Here is a 19,327-nt window from a genome sequence, read left to right on the forward strand (position 1 = left end):
TCAAATTTTTTGGAATTCATCCCTGCAAATTTTGGCACTCTGTGATTCGATTTGCGAGATTGCTAAAAAAGAAAATGCCCAGCATCGTTTCACATACTGCTGGTGACTCATAGAATGGGCCGATGACATCAATCTCAATTTTCCCCATAATGACTTTCAGCTATCACATCACATGATCTTGCACAGTCAATCGGGGGGGACTATCACAGTCATTATAATAAATAATAAATGAAAGCAGAAAAAGCAGCGGCAATTTTTAGATTTTTCACAGCTCAATACACATGGTGAAAGAAAAAAGCAGGATGGGGGCTCAGAAGGTGCCATACATACCTGGATGGGGGCTCAGCGGGTGCCATACATACCAGGATGGGGGCTCAGAAGGTGCCATACATACCAGGATGGGGGCTCAGAAGGTGCCATACATACCAGGATGGTGGCTCAGATGGTGCCATACATAGCAGGATGGGGGCTCAGAAGGTGCTATACATAAGAGGATGGGGGGTCAGAAGGTGCCATACATACCAGGATGGGGGCTCAAAAGGTGCCATACATACCAGGATGGGGATAAAGGGGTGCCATGCATACAAGGATGGGACGGGGGCCATACATACCAGGATGGAGGATATTAACAGAATTGGGGGACATTACCCCAATACCAGTGTCAGCAGCAGACCCCCTCCCCCATATCAGGGCATCATGACCACATTTTTTGCTTACATTTTTTTTTACTATTTTCCTCCTTTAAAACCTAGGTGCGTCTAATGGTCCGGTGCATCTTATAGTCCGAAAAATAGTACAACATCTTCTTACACAAAGTACAATTAATAAAATAAAATATATACTCCGAATTGCAATTGATAAATTGTTTAATGTTGTAATTCACATTGTTATGGTGATTAGAAAACGTTTTGGTTACATATGCATGTGCACAGGTTCTACAACGATTTGTGTAGCATTTGTAGAACCCTTTGCAATCTAACCAAGTTTTGCTTATAGTCTTAGAAAAAAAACTTGGTGAAACAATATTGCTAAAAGTAGTCACCCTTTTTGCTACAATTAAACATCCTTCTTTTAATATCGATGATAGTGACAACTCCTCATATAAGAGAGGTACAAATTTATATATAATAAGTTTAGTTTGATTGAATTGAGGACTGTATTGTAAGGATGAAACAGGTTTAGTGCTTCGATTTAAATTACTGATTTTGTTTTTGATGAAGACACTCAGTTTTTTATTGAATAATGTGTTTTGGGTTACTACTACGTGTGTGTAAGATGGTATTCCCCATTATAGGCTTAACAAATGTGGCTGTGGATATAATGTCACTGAGTATCCCTGTAAGATGTAGATCCAAAACTGAAATTTGAGTCAAATGATAAGTGCATTATTTATTATTGTTAAGATACTCTACAAATTTGGTTATGGTAGATACACAGCCCCCCCACATGATGAGGAGAAGGGCGTGTGTGTATCTGCCATATCACATCAAACTGCTGGAAAATGGATTTGGTGGAATACAGAAACTTTATTTCCCAAAATGCCATTACCAGATTTGCTAATGAGGGGGAATATTTGCAAAAAAAAATTATGATCAAAAGTGAAAAAGTTGTTGGTCATAAGAAAGTGAGTAACCTGGACAATGTACATTTGCAAATCAGATAAGTAACCACTCTAGAACTCTAGAGTGGTTAGAACTCTAATACTTTGATGGCAACATGGTGAGGTATCGACGTATATAATGAAATTACATCACAACTTAAATAGATATAGTCTTTAGACCATCATTTTTGGGAGAAGTGCTCTAAACTATCTCATCAATCTTTGAGAAACCCTGGTGTCCTTTTGGGAAATGGTCATAATAATGAATCTAGCCACTCGCTCAATCATTCCGTAATAAAGCCTGTCCCTGAGATGATGGGTCTCATGGGAGACGGATCAATGGCTTTATGTATCTATGGCAATGCATGCAAATAGGTTAAATAGGTTGTTCCACCAAGAGATCATCAACTTGATTTTTGGTGCGAGCTCCTAAAGTGAAGCCATTCTCAAAGATCTGATTTGTTAGTCTAGAATTTCAAAGAGGGATTGCAGCATAATTTTATATGTATAGAGGTGTCTTTTAACATATCCAAAATTAGCATTTTGTACTTTTCCGAGGTATTGACCACTACATCTTCCTCTTTATCAGACATTTTGTTGGTAATGGTCGTCTTAGTCCTCAGTTGTTGCAAAGCCTGATATTGTGAGGGCGAAAAATTGGTGTGATTTTTATTTAATTTTCCATAGAATTGTAGGTACTTCATGAATTTCTATTACATCTTGGTAGCGATCCATACAGTCAGCCCTAGATTGTATAGGATAAAAAAACGGGTTTCTGGTTTTAAAAGTAATTGCTTGATTAATGGGAATATTCATCAAAGATAAGTTATTGCATAATTCCTATAAACAAATAAGTGTCTGTTGTTCCTGAAAATCCCAATTGCGGAATTAATTTTCAATGATATTCAAATTAATGCAAGAAGTAGATTGTTCATGTGTCAAAAAGTGGCGTTTGATAGTCAAATTTCTAATTAATCTGTTGATATCCAATATCGTGGAAAAGAAAGCAAAGTCTCTATTCGGTACAAAATTGAGACCATAAGATAGTAGATACAGTTGTTTGGGAGTAAGTTGTAATGATGACAAATTCGAAACACCAGTGTGATTATTTAAACCGATTTCTTGCAGCGGGTAGTATTTCCCATTGGTCTTGCGGTGTTTTCGGCCACCGCGTCTCCAGCATTTGTTGTTTGATTTTTATTTTTCCGGTAAAAAGAAAAGTCATGTCGAGAATCATTAGAGCCAGAGTCATGGATGTTATTGTCTAATGACAACTGAAGCTGACATGGGGTTGTGAAGCTGATTTATTCTGAAAATTACAATGTTTAAGTATAGATTTCGGGATATGTGGCGATCTGTTCCATCTGTCCCATACTTATTCTTGATCTGTTGAATAATCGTTTAAAATTCCTGAAACTTATTTCTGTTTCTGGTCATTATGTCAAGTTGAGAAATCGTTTATTGAGTTTTTGGGAAAAAAGTTTCATTATTGGGATTAGTTTTGTATTGTTCATGTGTCCGTTTGACCTCCTTAATCTCACATTGTATTTCAGTTTATTTTTGGTTCCTCCTGTATAATAATAAGCTGTATAAAGTTTAAAGAACAAGATGAAAGGTTCCATTCCTTCGAAAATCCTGGAGAGTATACTGTTGTGGAGATTTTTTAAATCTGTAGACCGCAAGGAATCATATCCTTATGTATATAGTTGTATAGTGTTATCTATAAGATTTATCAAGACTCTGCGCTCATATACATACCAACTTGGACAAAGGACACCGGAGCGCGTGTGAAACATGTAGTTGTTGCTATTTGCAATCATAGTGCTATTGTCATGTCACAGTTAACTAGAGCATAGATTTTCAACTTTGAATTTTAATTGTTTCTCAATGAAAGTGAAGTTTTTATCCATTTCTGAAGCTGGATTCAATTTCTACTACAATGATATTGATACTGTAGGTACAAAGAAACCTTATTTTAATCTAGCTTCCACTAGTCAAAAACATCTAATAACTAATCATAAAACTCTACGATAAGGGGGTATCTATGGGAGGTGTAAGAGTAGCCATTGCAATGGGCCATGGTGCCTTATGGATTCCCAAATGTCTCCCCATAGATAAGATATTGGCATTATAAATAGTACAGATTGGGCTGTTTTCATTTTTGGATTCAGCTCCATAGGCTTCAAACTATACCTCTGGCAATCATTTTTAGTCTTACGAGTTCAGATCCAGAGGATTAACTAAAGAAAAACTATTAGAATACTCCTCTAATAACAAAAAAATGATCATTGTAGTAGAAATACATAGCTATTTGCAGTTGCTAGTAGAGTATATATATCTTTCTATTACCATCCATTGATCCATACTATTTAACAGTATGGCAATAATGACTGATTACTGGAATTTTATTTTTGATTTTTTTTCTTTTTTTCTAACACAAACTCCCACTGTAACAATGCAAGTAATCCATCTTAATGCTTTTACATGCCTTCCTTTACAGATACAGAGCGTCTTTACACGGTGGTTTTTCAAGAAATCTGTGACCAATTTGGAAAAAATTACACTTGGGATGTGAAATCTTTAGTCATGGGGGAAAAGGCATTGCCGGCAGCCCAAATTATCCGTGATGTTCTCGACCTTCCTATTACTGCTGAAGAATTACTGAATGAAAGTCGAATTAAGCAGGAGAAGCTTTTTCCAACTGCATCCTTAATGCCAGGTATTGTGAAAATTGAACTGTATGGGTTTTATAGATGCCTGTGTATTGATGTGGATAATATTGGCTGACAAAGCCGTGTTCCCTTCAATATAGCTGTAAATGCAAGCCTTCTGAAAACATTACCTTGTAACATGTAAGAAAAACTATGATTAAAGGGCATGCTTTAGAAATAAAAATGGTACTGAAAGGAGGGAATATGTTAGAAAATAAACAAGACTATGCCCCTTTGGTGAACAAGATGCAAAAAGTGTGTAAAACTTATAAATATGAGTCTATTCTGGAATTCAGTTAAAGTCTTTGTGACAGCTGGATGAGGGAAGTCTTTACTTTTGCACTGAAGAGCTTACCCCTTTAAAAAATTAATCTGTCTTTGTTATATGATTTGAGCATTATTATACGGTCCATAAATATAAATATATTTATTTATATTTATGGACCGTATAATAATGCTCAAATGAAATAGCAAAGACCGATTAATTTTTAATTATTCTGTCAGATAATACTCAGTTTCTTCCTGAAAATGATTGCAATCACAAATTCTTTGGTATTATTATCTTCATTTAATTTGCATGCAAGGAAAAAACACAAAAGAGAATGAAGCAAAAATCAAATCATTGATCATTTCACACAGAACTCCAAAAATGGGCTAGACAAAAGTATTGGCACCCTCAGCCTAATACTTGGTTGCACAACCTTTAGCCAAAATAACTGCGAACAACCGCTTCCGGTAACCATCAATGAGTTTCTTACAATGCTCTGCTGGAATTGTAGACCATTCTTCTTTGGCAAACTGCTCCAGGTCCCTGATATTTGAAGGGTGCCTTCTCCAAACTGCCATTTTGACATCTCTCCACAGGTGTTCTATGGGATTCAGGTCTGGACTCATTGCTGGCCACCTTAGAAGTCTCCAGTGCTTTCTCTCAAACCATTTATAGTGGTTTTGGAAGTGTGTTTGGGGTCATTGTCCTGCTGGAAGACCCATGACCTCTGAGGGAGACCCAGCTTTCTCACACTGGACCCTACATTATGCTGCAAAATTTGTTGGTAGTCTTCAGACTTCATAATGCCATGCACATGGTCAAGCAGTCCAATGCCAGAGGCAGCAAAGCAACCCCAAAACATCAGGGAACCTCCGCCATGTTTGACTGTAGGGACCGTGTTCTTTTCTTTGAATGCCTCTTTTTTTTTCCTGTACACTCTATGTTGATGCTTTTTCCCAAAAAGCTCTTCTTTGGTCTCATCTGACCAGAGAACATTCTTCCAAAACGTTTTAGGCTTTCTCAGGTAAGTTTTGGCAAACTCCAGCCTGGCTTTTTTATGTCTCGGGGTAAGAAGTGGGGTCTTCTTGGGTATCCTACCATACAGTCCCTTTTCATTCAGACGCCGACGGATAGTACGGGTTGACACTGTTGTACCCTCGGACTGCAGGGCAGCTTGAACTTGTTTGGATGTTAGTCGAGGTTCTTTATCCACCATCCGCACAATCTTGCTTGGAAATCTCTCGTCAATTTTTCTTTTCCGTCCACATCTAGGGAGGTTAGCCACAGTGCCATGTGCTTTAAACTTCTTGATGACACTGTGCACGGAAGACACTGGAACATTCTGGTCTTTGGAGATGGACTTGTAGCCTTGAGATTGCTCATGCTTCCTCACAATTTGGTTTCTCTAGTCCTTAGACAGTTCTTTGGTCTTCTTTCTTTTCTCCATGCTCAATGTGGTACACACAAGGACACAGGACAGAGGTTGAGTCCACTTTAATCCATGTTAACTGGTTGCAAGTGTGATTTAGTTATTGCCAACACCTGTTAGGTGCCACAGGTAAGTTACAGGTGCTGTTAATTACACGAATTAGAGAAGCATCACATGATTTTTCAAACAGTGCCAATACTTTTGTCCACCCCCTTTTTTAGGTTTGGTGTGGAATTATATCCAATTTGGCTTTAGGACAATTCTTTTTGTGTTTTTTCCTTGCAAGCAAATTAAATGAAGATAATAATACCAAAGAATTTGTGATTGATTGCAATCATTTTCAGGAAGAAACTGAGTATTATATGACAGAATTGCAGGAGTGCCAAAACTTTTGGCCACCACTGTACAGCGGGTGATCTAATTATTGAACATGTCCCAAATTTTATAAGTAAATATATTTCTAAAGGAGCAATTGACAAGAAATTCTCACCGGATGTTGGCAACAACCCATCCAATCCACTCATTCGAAGAAATCAAGCCATAGATGTCTATAAATTAAGCTATGTGTAATAATAGAAATGACACCACCTGAAATTTATCAGTAATTAGAAAGCAATCCTGCCACTTAGTGAAAAATAATATTAACTGGTTCAACTGATGACCTATAAAAAAGTGTCTCATTACCAAGATGCCACACAAGAAACATCTCATGATTGGTAAAACCAGTGAACACTATTGTTGGCATTGACAGAATAATTTCTAAACTACTGACCATTCCAGTGAGCACTGTTGGGGCGATGGTTCAGAAGTGGAAAGAACATACTTTCATTTCACCATAAACTGGCAATGACCAGGTTCTACCTACAAGATTTCAAACAGAGGAGTGAAAATAATTATTAGAAGAGTTGTCCAAGAGCCAAGGACCACCTTTAGAGAGCTACAGAAAGACCTGTAATCAACAGGTACTATTGATTCAAAGAAAACAATAAGTAATGCACACAACCTCAATGGCCTGTACATAAGCTCACCACGCAAGACTCTATTGCTTAGCAAAAAGCATGTTTAAGCATGTTTAAAATTTGCTCAACAGCATTTAAATAAGCCTATGAAAAACTGGGAGAATGTAGTCTGGTCAGATGAGACCAAAATTGAGCTCTTTGGATGCTATAATACACAACATGTTTGGAGGCCAAAATGCACTGCATATCACCCCAAAAACATCATACCAACAGTGAAGTTTTGAAGGTGGGAACATCATCGTGTGAGGCTATATTTCAGCATACGGCACTGGCAAGCGTCATGTAATTGATGGAAGGATGAATGGACAAATGAACCAAAACAATCTTGATAAAAATCTGCTGCCATCTTCCAGGATTATGAGGATGAAATGAGGGTGGTCATTTTATCAAGTCAATGATCCTAAACACACAGCCAAGGAAACTCTCTATTGATTTCAGAGAAAGGAAAATAAAGCTGCTAGAATGGCCCAGTCAATCAACTGACCTAAATCCAATAGAAAATTTAAAGAAGGAATTAAAACTCAGAGTTCAAAGAAGGAACCCACAGAACATTCAGGATTTGAAAAGTGTTTGTGTGGAAAAATTGGCCAAAATCACACCTGAGCAATGCATATGACTAGTTTCTCAATACAGAAGGTGTCTTATAGCTGTTATCACCAACAAAAGCTTTTGTACAAATCATTAAATACATTTCAGTAAGTGTGTTCAATACTTTTCCCAGAGGTATTTCTAATTATTAAACATAACTAAGCTTAATTTATGACATTTATTGTTTGATTTCTTTGTCTGTGTGGATTGAATGGGTTTTTACCGACATCTGGTGAGAATTTCATGTCAATAGCACCTTTGGAAATATATTCACGTAGAAAACTGGTGATGTGTACAATACTTATTTCACCTACTGTGTGAAAAATATATATACAGTGGCTTGAAAAAGTATTCACCCCCCCTTGGCATTTTTTGCTGCCTCACAACATGGAATTTCGCTGTTTTTATTATTATTTTTTAAGGGTTTGAATCATTTCATGTAAAGAACATGCCTACACTGAACATTTGGTTTTCTTTTTTTATTGTGAAGCAAACATCAAATAGAACAAATATCTGAAAACTTCAGTGTGCATAACTATTCACCCCCCTTAAGTCAGTACTTTCATAGAGCCTCCTTTTGTGGCTATTACAGCAGCAAGTCGCTTTAGATAAGTCTCTATTGGCTTTCCACATCTTGCCACTAGGATTTTTACCTATTCCCCAAGACAAAACTGCTCCAGTTCCTTCAAGTTAGGTTTTTTCTGGTGAACAGCAATCCTAAAGTCTGACCACAGATTCTCAATTGCATTAAGGTCTGGGCTTTGCTGAGGCCGCTCCAAAACATTTACACGTTTTTCGTTAAACCACTAAAGTGTCGCTTTAGCAGTATGCTTTGGGTCATTGTCTTGTTGGAAGGTGAACCTCCGTCCCAGTCTCAAATCACTGACAGACTGAAACAGGTTTTGCTAAAGAATATTCCTGTATTTTGCACCATGCATCTTCCCCTCGATTTGGACCATTTTCCTTGTCCTTGCTCCCGAATAACATTGCTGCAGCATGATGCTGCCACTACCATGTTTCACTGTGTGGATGTTGTTCTTGGAATGATGAGCTGTGTTGGTTTGGCGCCAGACATAGCGTTTACCTTTGTGGCCAAAATGTTCAATTTTGATCTCATCTGACCACAGCACCTTCCTCCATACATTTTGGGGAGTCTTCAACATGTCTTTTGGCAAACTCAAAACTAGCCTTCTAATTTTTGTGTGTGAGTAAATCCTTTTTTTCTGCCCATTCTTCCATAAAGGCCACCTCTATGGAGTGTACGGCTTATTGTATGGACAGATTCTCTAGTCTCTGCTTGGGAACTCTTCAGCCCCATCAGGGTTACCTTTGGTATCTGTGCTGTCTCACTGATTAATTCCCTCCTTGCCTGGGCTGAGAGTTTTGGTGGGTGGTCCTCTCTTTCCAGGTTTGTTGTGGTACCATCTTCTTTCTATCTGATGATAATAGATTTGCTTGTGTTCTGGGGGATCATCAGAGATTGGAATATTTCTTATAACCCAGCCTTGACTTCAGAACAACTTTGTCCCTGAATTGTTTGGAGATCTCCTTGGTCTTTATGGTGTTATTTGGTTAGTGGTGGCTCTTTTTTTAATGGTGTTACAGCCTCTGTGGCCTTTCAGAAAAGGTGTGTATGTCCTGACAGACCATGTGACACTTAGATTGCACACACGTGGACTTCCTTTCACTAAGCATGTGACTTATGAAGGTAATTGATTGCATCAGAAATTTTTTGGGGATTCATAGAAAAAGGGGTAAATACATATTCACATGCCAATTTTTAGTTGTTTAATCCCATAAATTTAATTTATTCTTATATTTTCTGACTTCACTTCACCAACTTAGACTATTTAATGCTGATGCATTACACACACTACAGATTACAAAAATATTTAAACACTGTTTGTAATGTAACAAAATATGTAAAAAGGTAAGGGGGTGAATACTTTCGCAAGCCACCGTGTGTGTGTGTGTGTGTATATATGTATCTATCAAATCATATAGCAAAGACAGATTGATTGTTTTAAAGGGGTAAGCTCATCAGTGCAAAAGTAAAGACTTCCCTGATCCAGCTACCACAGAGACTTTAACTTGAAGAAAAGTCATGGAGTTATGGAAATCGCAAGATCGATACACACATTAATAATATGCAATGCATATTATTAAAACATCTTTAATTATTCTGTGTTGTGAACTCCATGCGCTGAAATGCACACACTTAGGTAATTAAAGAAACACTCTTCCCATCAAAGTTTTTATCCTCTTAATATATTGCGATCCTCATGTTATATAGCACTGTGTACTTACAATTGATCATTTTACTATTCTACTCAGATAATTCTTCTCTTTTTTCTGCTCTATGTAGAAACAGTCTCTTATCCCTGCATTCATCATTCCCCTCTTTAACTCCTGACCCAGCTGTTCCGCTCCTCTCCCCCCTGCCAGGGACTTTTGAAACTCATACTGGAAAAATTGATCTCCTGTTTCTACTTAGAGCTTAGAAAGATTCAGCTACTCCGGTTTTAATCATGTTATATCCTATACTTAATGGAAAAAATAAGAATTAGTTTGGTTTAAAGGCAAAATGAGCAATTGTAAGTACATAGTGCTGTATAATATGATGACTGCAATATGCTAAGAGGATAAAAATTTTGATGAGAGGAGTGCTTCTTTAATGGGTGTCTGATAAATGGTCACACTGAATGCATTTGGGCATGCAAATCATCAAGACCCACTACTGACAGCTCCTTTTGCTATTGCTTACCAATGATGTCCTACATGGGCTCAATGGAAGACAAAGCCTGAGATGCTGTATATCAGGGTTGCACAATTAGGCCTCACAGGTTGCTGTACATAGCATGAGCAACATGCGGCATTGTTGTATTGAAAAATGACTCCTAGGACACTTTTGATAAATATATAATATTATTATGAAAATTCTCTAGTAACTTGCTATGTGTGAACTAAATCACTTAATCTGGTGTGACTTTCAGAATAGTGTCTGTTGGGGATCACTTCACTATGCCGGGTTAAGAACAATATTTATATAGAAACAGAATTGTATTGATGTATTATACAGATTCTTTCTCTAGAAACCTACTCTGATGTATTTATGTATGTCTGTTAAGATACATAAGGATAAGCAGACATATTCTGAAATGAAGTAGAAACAAAAGGGTTAAATGAAATGGCTAAACAGGACATTATGACTCGCAATAACAAGCTTTACAACACATTGTGGATGAAACTGTTGACATAGGAAATTATAATACATATTGTGTCAAAATTCCAGCTAATTTTTTTTTCAGTTTAGTTTCAGGTTTCTGCACTTAGTGCAGGTAAGGGTGTGGTATCCCTTCCTTTTAGTTGGACATTACATTTATATAGCTTCCCATTTGCTGTGTGTCCATGTTCGAGACCCGGACCTACTTGGCCTTTATTCACACTGACGTCACTATGACGCATGGTAAGGTTTTTAATACTAGAGGTTAGGACCATCCTGATTTGGGTACACCTTGATTCTGGTGGGATGGCTTCTATGCTTTTTTTTTTAATCAAAAATGGTGTTTATGAAGTACCCTGTGTTATTTAAATGGACTTTTGCGTTTACTTATTTACGTATATCAGCGTATAGGTTCGTTTTGCCTCTGTACTATTTTGCATGCATACCAACTTATATTCCAGTTCATTTTTTTTTGTTTTAGAAATTGACAAGCATCAAACCGTTGAAGAATAAATGTTGCTTTAATTTTTATTTCATAAATCAATAGTAGACATGAAAATAAGCAACTTTGTAATATATCTTATTCACTGAACACAGATTTTACCTCAGAATTGAGAATTTTGATAATAAATGATCAATTCTGGCAGAGAAAGAAGCAGATTTCTTTGAAAAGATATATTACAAAATTGCTTATTTTCATGTGTATTATTGATTTATGAAATAAAAATTCAAACGACAGTTACACTTCAACTATCCAAAAGAAAAAAATGGGTTTGTTCCAACTTCATTAAAAATCCATTTTTTATTTGAACATGATAAAATCAATCAGTTTACAGGTTCACATGACATTCCGTATAGCAACGCATTTCAAGCGCTATCCAGCTAGATAAAGGATGCTGGCTAGCGCTTGAAACGCGCTGTTATATGGAATGTCATGTGAACCTGTAACCTGATTAATTTTATCATGTTCAAATAAAAAATGGATTTTTAATGAAGCTGGAACAAACCCATTTTTTCTTTTCACGTGTGGCCGCACGAGTTCCGCACTTCTACACCCCATATACTGCTATAGATGAGCAGGTTTTTCCTCTACCTTTTACGCTCTTTAACTATACAAGGTACATTCTAGCTGATAGTTGGAGAATTCTCTCATCCACAAAGCAAGGCATTTCTCCATTCAATCAAATATTCAGGTGTATTTCTTGTTATATTCATGTACTTCTTTTCTTTTGTTATTGAGCTGTTTTTACAACTGAACTTCCTGTAACTGACATATCGTAAAAAAAAAATGCCAAAAGGAACAAGGTGTCACAGTACTTTATATCTAGCTCACATATTTTAGAAGGGTAACAAAGCATACCATACGTGCTCGGGAATAACTGAACTTCCTGAGTTTCCATTATGCTCACTTTTTATAACTTCTAAATATGTGTATTTTTTACATGTGCAGTTTACTAGATATCAACTGACTGACATGCTAGCTAGCTACTTGTAGACCTGTTATTTAGGTGATTTATAGAAAGAACTCTTATCAAAGACAACCACTGCTAGACTGCAGAATCCACGTTGACCAGAATATCGTCACATATTTGGCTCTTGGAAGCCCAGGCTAACAATAGATTTGACCATGGGAAGTCGCATACTATACTTATATTGCTGTGTGAAATTAAATATTGGTATCAGACCTTCAGATGAGTGGGGATACATATGATACATGGGCAGCTCAAGTCCACCACACTGAAAGTACATTACAGCACTTCATTCTGGCCCATAGAGGACAAGTCATAAATGGTTATAAAGTTCATTTTTGGTTTGTACTTTGCAGTCTTGAGTTTTGTCATGTTGTTCTGCCTTCAAGCGCACTGTTGATGTTCTTCTTTAGTGGAGTGCCGCAAACACTCCCCTCCCTTCTACCTTTTGCCTAATCACAAGACCATGCATTCTGGCAAAAGGGACTCTGCTGGCTCCTTTCTAGGACTTTCAGAGTAGCAGTCTCAGGAGTGGAGACGTGTTCTGAGAATTACTGAGGTTTGCAAATATTGTACACCTAGCCATCAGCAAGTTATCTCATATCTTGTGGAGAGTATATATTAAAGGGGTTGTCTGGTCTAAAATGATAAGTCTGCAGTTACTCTGTGTGACTGCAGACTTATGAATCCCCCAAGAGCAGACACTGTGCATTGCGGGGAATCGCCAGTTTCTGAGCTGGCATCGGAGGGTATGTATGCATTATACATACTCCCGGCCAGAACACAACAAGTAAGCATGGCCTTGCCCCATAGACTTGTATGTAGCGAGACCGCGCCCACTGGATGGTTGTGTCACTAGAAGGGTGCAGCCTAGCTCTATACAAGTGTATGGAGTGAGGCCGCACCCACTGGACATGCTCTGGCCGAAAGTATGTATAACTCATACATACTCTCCGCTCCCACCGCAGAAACTGGTGAATCCCTACAGCACATAGTGCCTGTGCTGGGAGGATTCATAAATCTGCAGTCACACAGAGTATCTGCAGACATAATTTTGGACCAGAAAACCTCTTTAAGCAATTTTAAGTTAACAACTGTAATATAAGAATTAGTGATTTTAGTGTTTGGGAAAACCCATATAATATAATATTTAATGAAGAAGTACATTTTAAGAAAATATATTTACAATAGTATACAGTATATACACTCCTCAACATTGAAATTGCAACATCAAGAAAGAAAACTAGTGGAATTATGGAAAGAACATGATCAATTGATGAAAAACTGTAAACAAAATTTTCAAATCATCTCGCTTTATTTAATATGAAATATGAGGGCCTCCTGCGGAAATGCGTGTACTTAGATGACTTGACTTTCTATCAGTGAGGTTATTCATGGCTGTCTAAGGAATGTACTGTCACACAATGCAAATTATCAAGATCTGCCGTTGTCAGCTCACTTTGCAATTGCCAACCAATAATATCTCAAATGTGCTAGATTGGTCAGAAATCTGGAGATGCTGCAGGTTATTCTATCTTGTTTAGGCCACAAATGCTGCTCAGTGTACTAGAAGCAAGAAGTTACCTGGCATTTTCAAATTGAAAACAAATCCTAGGACACTTTTACACTTTTACATTTTCTCATGAAGTCTTCTTCATGGATTTGCCCATGTGTTCTCCAGACCAATCTCATGCTATCATTGCATTGAAGAGAAAAGTTGGACTCATCGTGGAAAGTGATAGTCCTCTATTCTTTTCTCAATTGCTGCCTTGCTCTGCATTATGATTGACTGTTAGTGATTATATAAGGTCAAAGGAACACCTGCAGCTGAACAGTTGACTTGTAGCCCAATATCATGCAAACCTCTTCTGATGGTCAGTGGAGATATTGTTTGGCACCTTTTGGCTTGGTATATGACGTCTAATTTCACTTACAGTATAGAATGGATCACCTTCAAATCTGATGAGACCACATCACACCGATTCCTCTTCAAGGATTATGGTTTGGTGTTGCATGTACAATAGCAAAACTCCTCCAGTCTTCATTCAAGGTAAAATATCAGCTTGTTTTCTCGATCACCCATAACTGCACCACAAGAGAGAGGGGATCCACCCTTCAAGGACAGGAAATCTACAGGATAAAAATGGCAGAACCTCTCTCTCACATGAGTTGGTTTCCTGTTCTTGATCTGGGAACCTGTTAGCAGGGTCGGCGTACCAGAAGATGTAAGACTGAAGATTTCGTTTCTTGGACCTTTTCCCCAGGCCTGGCTCATGCAGCAATCCCTTCCTTGCCTTGTCTGGTGCAGGGTCCCTGGAAGTGTCATGATGGGTTCATGGGGACTTTCACTGTAACATCCCTGGCGGCGTGCTTGCATAGGGCACCACCTCCCACTATTCAAGACCACATTCTTACCTGTCAGTCCAGCCTACAAACCTTGCTCCAGTTCATGCTGTGTGCATGTCTCTTGTCTGATTGCTTAGGGCGGCGGTCCGGTTACTTCCTGATTCTTATAGCTGCTGTGGGCACACTCCTAATGCGTCCCCAGCCTATTGCTGTGAGTCTCTGGATATTTAAACCCCCTCCACCCAGAAGGAGGTGCCTGAGCAACACTAACTATCTGTGTGCTCCTTGCCTCTGAGTTGCCAGGTCTTGTCTTGTATCTTGTCCGTTTCTGCCACCCTGGGGGCTGCATACCCAGGCCTGTTATTTCTGACTTCTAGTCTGTTTACGCCACTCTGGGGGCTGTATACCCAGGCTCATTCATTGCAGTAGCAGTTCCTGTCTGAACTGTATCCTAGCCTGTTACCTGTTTGTCTCTATGTCCGTACCTTCCCTTTTCCTGCAGTGTCTGAACCTGCACCTAACTCCAACTCATTGTCTCTGTACTTCTGTTTGTGAGTTTTGTGTCCACTCGCTTCTTCATTGTAAGTACCTTGTGTGTATCTGGTTCTGCTTGTCCCTTTTCCCTTCCACTGTATCTACCTCCTGTGGACTAGCCATCTTCCTGTATTTTCCAGTCTGTTCCATGTGATCAGAGCCCTGTCCTCTCTGCCTGCACCTGCAGCCCTGTTCTGCTCTGCTTGCTCACCGCACCAGCGGTTTCTTTCTGCTCTGCCTTGCCCACCGCTCCAGCAGTTCCTCTCTGCTCTGCCTTGTCCACCGCACCTGTGGTTCCGCCCTGCTCTGCTTGCTCACCGCACTTGCGGGTTCGCTCTGCTCTGCCTTGTCCACCGCTCCGGCGGTTCCTCTCTGCTCTGCCTTGTCCACAGCTCCGGCGGTTTCACTCTGCTCTGCCTTGTCCACAGCTCTGGCGGTTTCGCTCTGCTCTGCCTTGTCCACCGCACCAGCGGTTTCGCTCCGCTCTGCTTGCTCACCGCACCAGCGGTTCCTCTCTGCTCTGCCCCTTGTCCTCTGCTCCAGTGGTTCCTCTCTGCTCTGCCTTGTCCACTGCTCCAGAGGTTTCGCTCTGCTCTGCCTTGTCCACCGCACCTGCAGTTCCGCTCTGCTCTGTGCTCCGCTCCAGCGGTTTCGCTTTACTGTGCTTGTCTACTGCATCTGCGGCTCTGCTCCTGTCTCCCAGTCTGTGCTGGACCCTATCCAGCCTGCCCTCCAACCTGCTAGTACCTCCCTGTCTGCACTCTAGCCGTGCTTGCCAGTATCTCCCTGTCTGCACTCCAGCCGTGCTTGCAGTACCCAGTATCCACCTGTCTGCATACCAGCCGTGCTTACCAGTACCCACCTGTCTGCATACCAGCCGTGCCTGCCAATACCCTCCTGTCTGTATGCCAGCCTAACCTGCCTGTTCCTGCATTCCCCGGTGTGGGTCAACAGCTGTGACCGGGGTCTGACCTGGAGTAGCACCTGGTCCCTCTGCTCAGTTCCTACTTGGTTCACGGAGTCGACTGAGCCGCCGTGCGATCTTGGTCGGATCGGGTTGCTACTTAGTTACGCCCCTCCAGGCACTCCTCGGTTCATGGTACAGTGGGATCACTAATCACGCTCACGCCAGTCAGTCCAGGCACGAGCGTAACATTCACTCATGGGTGGGCGCATGCAAGTGGCATCACGAGGCTCGATCAGCGCATGTGTGCCAGGAGGCGAGTTCGGATGATGCGCCTGAGGAGGCATGCTTGGATGACGTGTGCCAGGTGTGCCCGGATGACGTGCGCATGATGGAAAGCCCCAGGAGCAGTTGGAGTAGTGCCGACCACGTGACAGTGGTGGCAGCAGCAGCATTGGTGACAGAAGGAGTACTGAAAAGAATAGCAGGTCCAGTCAGCAGAGCTCCAGTTGTTAGAACCATCCTGTTAGTTTTTTTTCATCTTGTGTTTTGCGGTCACGTGACCATCTGACTTTATATTCCAGCTTCGCCCGTTTGACTGTGCTGGACTTCAGTGTTGTTTGACTGTTTTGCTAGCCAGGTGCTTCTGTGCTGTTCTCTGTCAGTTCGCTTGGTCCTTTTGGGACCTTTAGTACCTTTTTGTCAGTTTATCTTTTTGTGTTCTGCAACAACTTCTCTGTTTAAGAGTAGAGATGAGCGGTGTTCGACTAGAACTGTTCGCCAATCTCAAATTCGAGCTGTTTTGGGCGGTGTTCGAGTTGTTCGACGAACCCGAACGATTTGCAAAAAATTCGGCTGTTCGAGGTTATGTTCGATAACTGTTCGTGCACCAAAAGCGTGTCCTGCATGTCTGGCGCTATTTAGAGCACCAATCATGCAGGGATTGTCTGCCACTCACTGTAATGCCACAGCCATGGTGGTTGTGGCATTAGAGTGATTGCCCAAATCGATGGGAACTGTGCTCACAGTGAAACATGAAAAGCCGGCAATTCAGCAGCGGTACACCGGTACCCGACAATTTAGAACCGAAAGAATAGAGCATCACACATAGATTAGATAGATAGAAACATGTCAGTCACATATATAAGAAGTACAGTGACAGTGTTGATTACTGTACTTGTCATTTAGTGTAAAGGATTTATAAAAAAAAATATTAGTGTTTTCATGCACCGTCTCTTTAAAAAAGCCGGCCGGCAATTCAGCAGCGGTACCCGACAATTTAGAATAGAAGGAATAGAGAATCACACATAGATTAGATAGATAGAAACATGTCAGTCACATATATAAGAAGTACAGTGACAGTGTTGATTACTGTACTTGCCATTTAGTGTAAAGGATTTATTAAAAAAAATAATAGTGTTTTCATGCACCGTCTCTTTAAAAAAGCCGGCCGGCAATTCAGCATCTGTACCCGACAATTTAGAATGGAAGCAATAGAGCATCACACATAGATTAGATAGATAGAAACATGTCAGTCACATATATATGAAGTACAGTGACAGTGTTGATTACTGTACTTGTCATTTAGTGTTAAAATAAAGGATTTATTTAAAAAAAAATTGGCGTGGGATCCCCCATAATTTTAGTCTCTAGCGGAGGTTAAGCAGACGGCTGGGGCAGATGTTTGAAGCCTGGGAAGGGGTAATACCCACGGAGCTTCCCAGGCTACTAATATCAGCCCCCAGCTGAATGCCTAGCCTTTACTAGCTATTAAAATGGGGGACCCCCCAAAAAATTGACGTGGGGTCCCCCCTATTTTAATAGCTAGCAAAGGCTAGGCAGACAGCTGGGGGCTGATATTAATAGCCCAGGAAGGGAGCCATGAATATTGGCCCCCTCCCAGGCTAGAAACACCAGCCGTCAGCCGCCCCAGAAATGGCACATCCATAGGATGCGCCAATTCTGGCACTTAGCCTCGCTCTTCCCACTGCCCTGTAGCGGTGGCAGTGGGGTAATAGGGCTGGGGTTGATGTCAGCTTATAATGCCAGCTGACATCAAGCCCAGGTTAGTAATGGAGAGGCGTCTATAAGACACCCCCATTACTAACCCCATAGTCAAAGTAAAAAAAAAACACAAACACCCAGAATAAAGTCCTTTAATTGAAATAAAGACACAATTCTTTATTGTTCTAAATTAAACCATACTTACAATCACGCCCATTCCAGCTGAAGCCAACGATCCCCTGCAATAAAAGAAATATAATAAAGCAACATAATCCTTACCTTCCCATGGTTCCCACGACAGCTTCAGCTCTGCTACATCGAGATGACAGGCTGGACCGCAGCAGAAAGCTGCCATCCAGCCTGTCATCCCGCAGACACTGAGAAGCGCAGGCTTGCTTGCGCTGCTCAGCGTCTCTCTGTGACGGCATCCAGATGAGCCGAGTTCATGTCCAATGAACTCGGCTCACCTCATGCACGTCACTGACAGCGTGGGAAAATTCTCACGCTGAAGCGGTGAGTGCAGGAGAATTCTCCCACGCTGTCAGTGACGTGCATAAGGTGAGCTCATGTCCAATGAACTCAGCTCACCTCCTGCACGTCACTGACAGCGTGGGAGAATTCTCCTGCACTCAGCGCTTCAGCGTGAGAATTCTCCCACGCTGAAGCGCTGAGTGCAGGAGAATTTTCCCACGCTGTCAGTGACGTGCATAAGGTGAGCTCATGTCCAATGAACTCAGCTCACCTCCTGCACGTCACTGACAGCGTGGGAGAATTCTCCTGCACTCAGCGCTTCAGTGTGAGAATTCTCCCACGCTGAAGCGCTGAGTGCAGGATAATTTTCCCACGCTGTCAGTGACGTGCATGAGGTGAGCTGAGTTCATTGGACATGACCTCGGCTCATCTGGATGCCGTCACAGCGAGGCAGTGAGGAGCGCAAGCATGCCTGCGCTTCTCAGTGTCCGCGGGATGACAGGCTGGATGGCAGCGTTCTGCTGCGGTCCAGCCTGTCATCTCGATGTAGCAGAGCTGAAGCTGTCGTGGGAACCATGGGAAGGTAAGGATTATGTTGCTTTATTATTTTTCTTTTATTGCAGGGGATCGTTGGCTTCAGCTGGAATGGGCGTGATGGTAAGTATGGTTTAATTTAGAACAATAAAGAATTGTGTGTTTATTTCAATTAAAGGACTTTATTCTGGGTGTTTGTGTTTTTTTGTAACTTTGACTATGGGGTT

General features: G+C 40.7%; 1 protein-coding gene across 1 annotated transcript in view; it reads left to right on the top strand.

Moving 5' to 3' along the window:
- PUDP (pseudouridine 5'-phosphatase) overlaps positions 1–19,327 on the top strand; it is a 505,744-nt gene that overhangs the window by 180,085 nt on the left and 306,332 nt on the right. Inside the window, exon 2 of the mRNA XM_073670728.1 lies at positions 4,101–4,319. Coding sequence (XP_073526829.1) covers positions 4,101–4,319 — 219 coding nt within the window. The remainder of the gene's footprint in view (positions 1–4,100; positions 4,320–19,327) is intronic.

This window comes from Phyllobates terribilis, unplaced genomic scaffold (genome assembly GCF_046119375.1).
Source record: "Phyllobates terribilis strain yellow unplaced genomic scaffold, ASM4611937v1 Scaffold_2__4_contigs__length_985480577, whole genome shotgun sequence".
Taxonomy (NCBI): Eukaryota; Metazoa; Chordata; class Amphibia; order Anura; family Dendrobatidae; genus Phyllobates; species Phyllobates terribilis.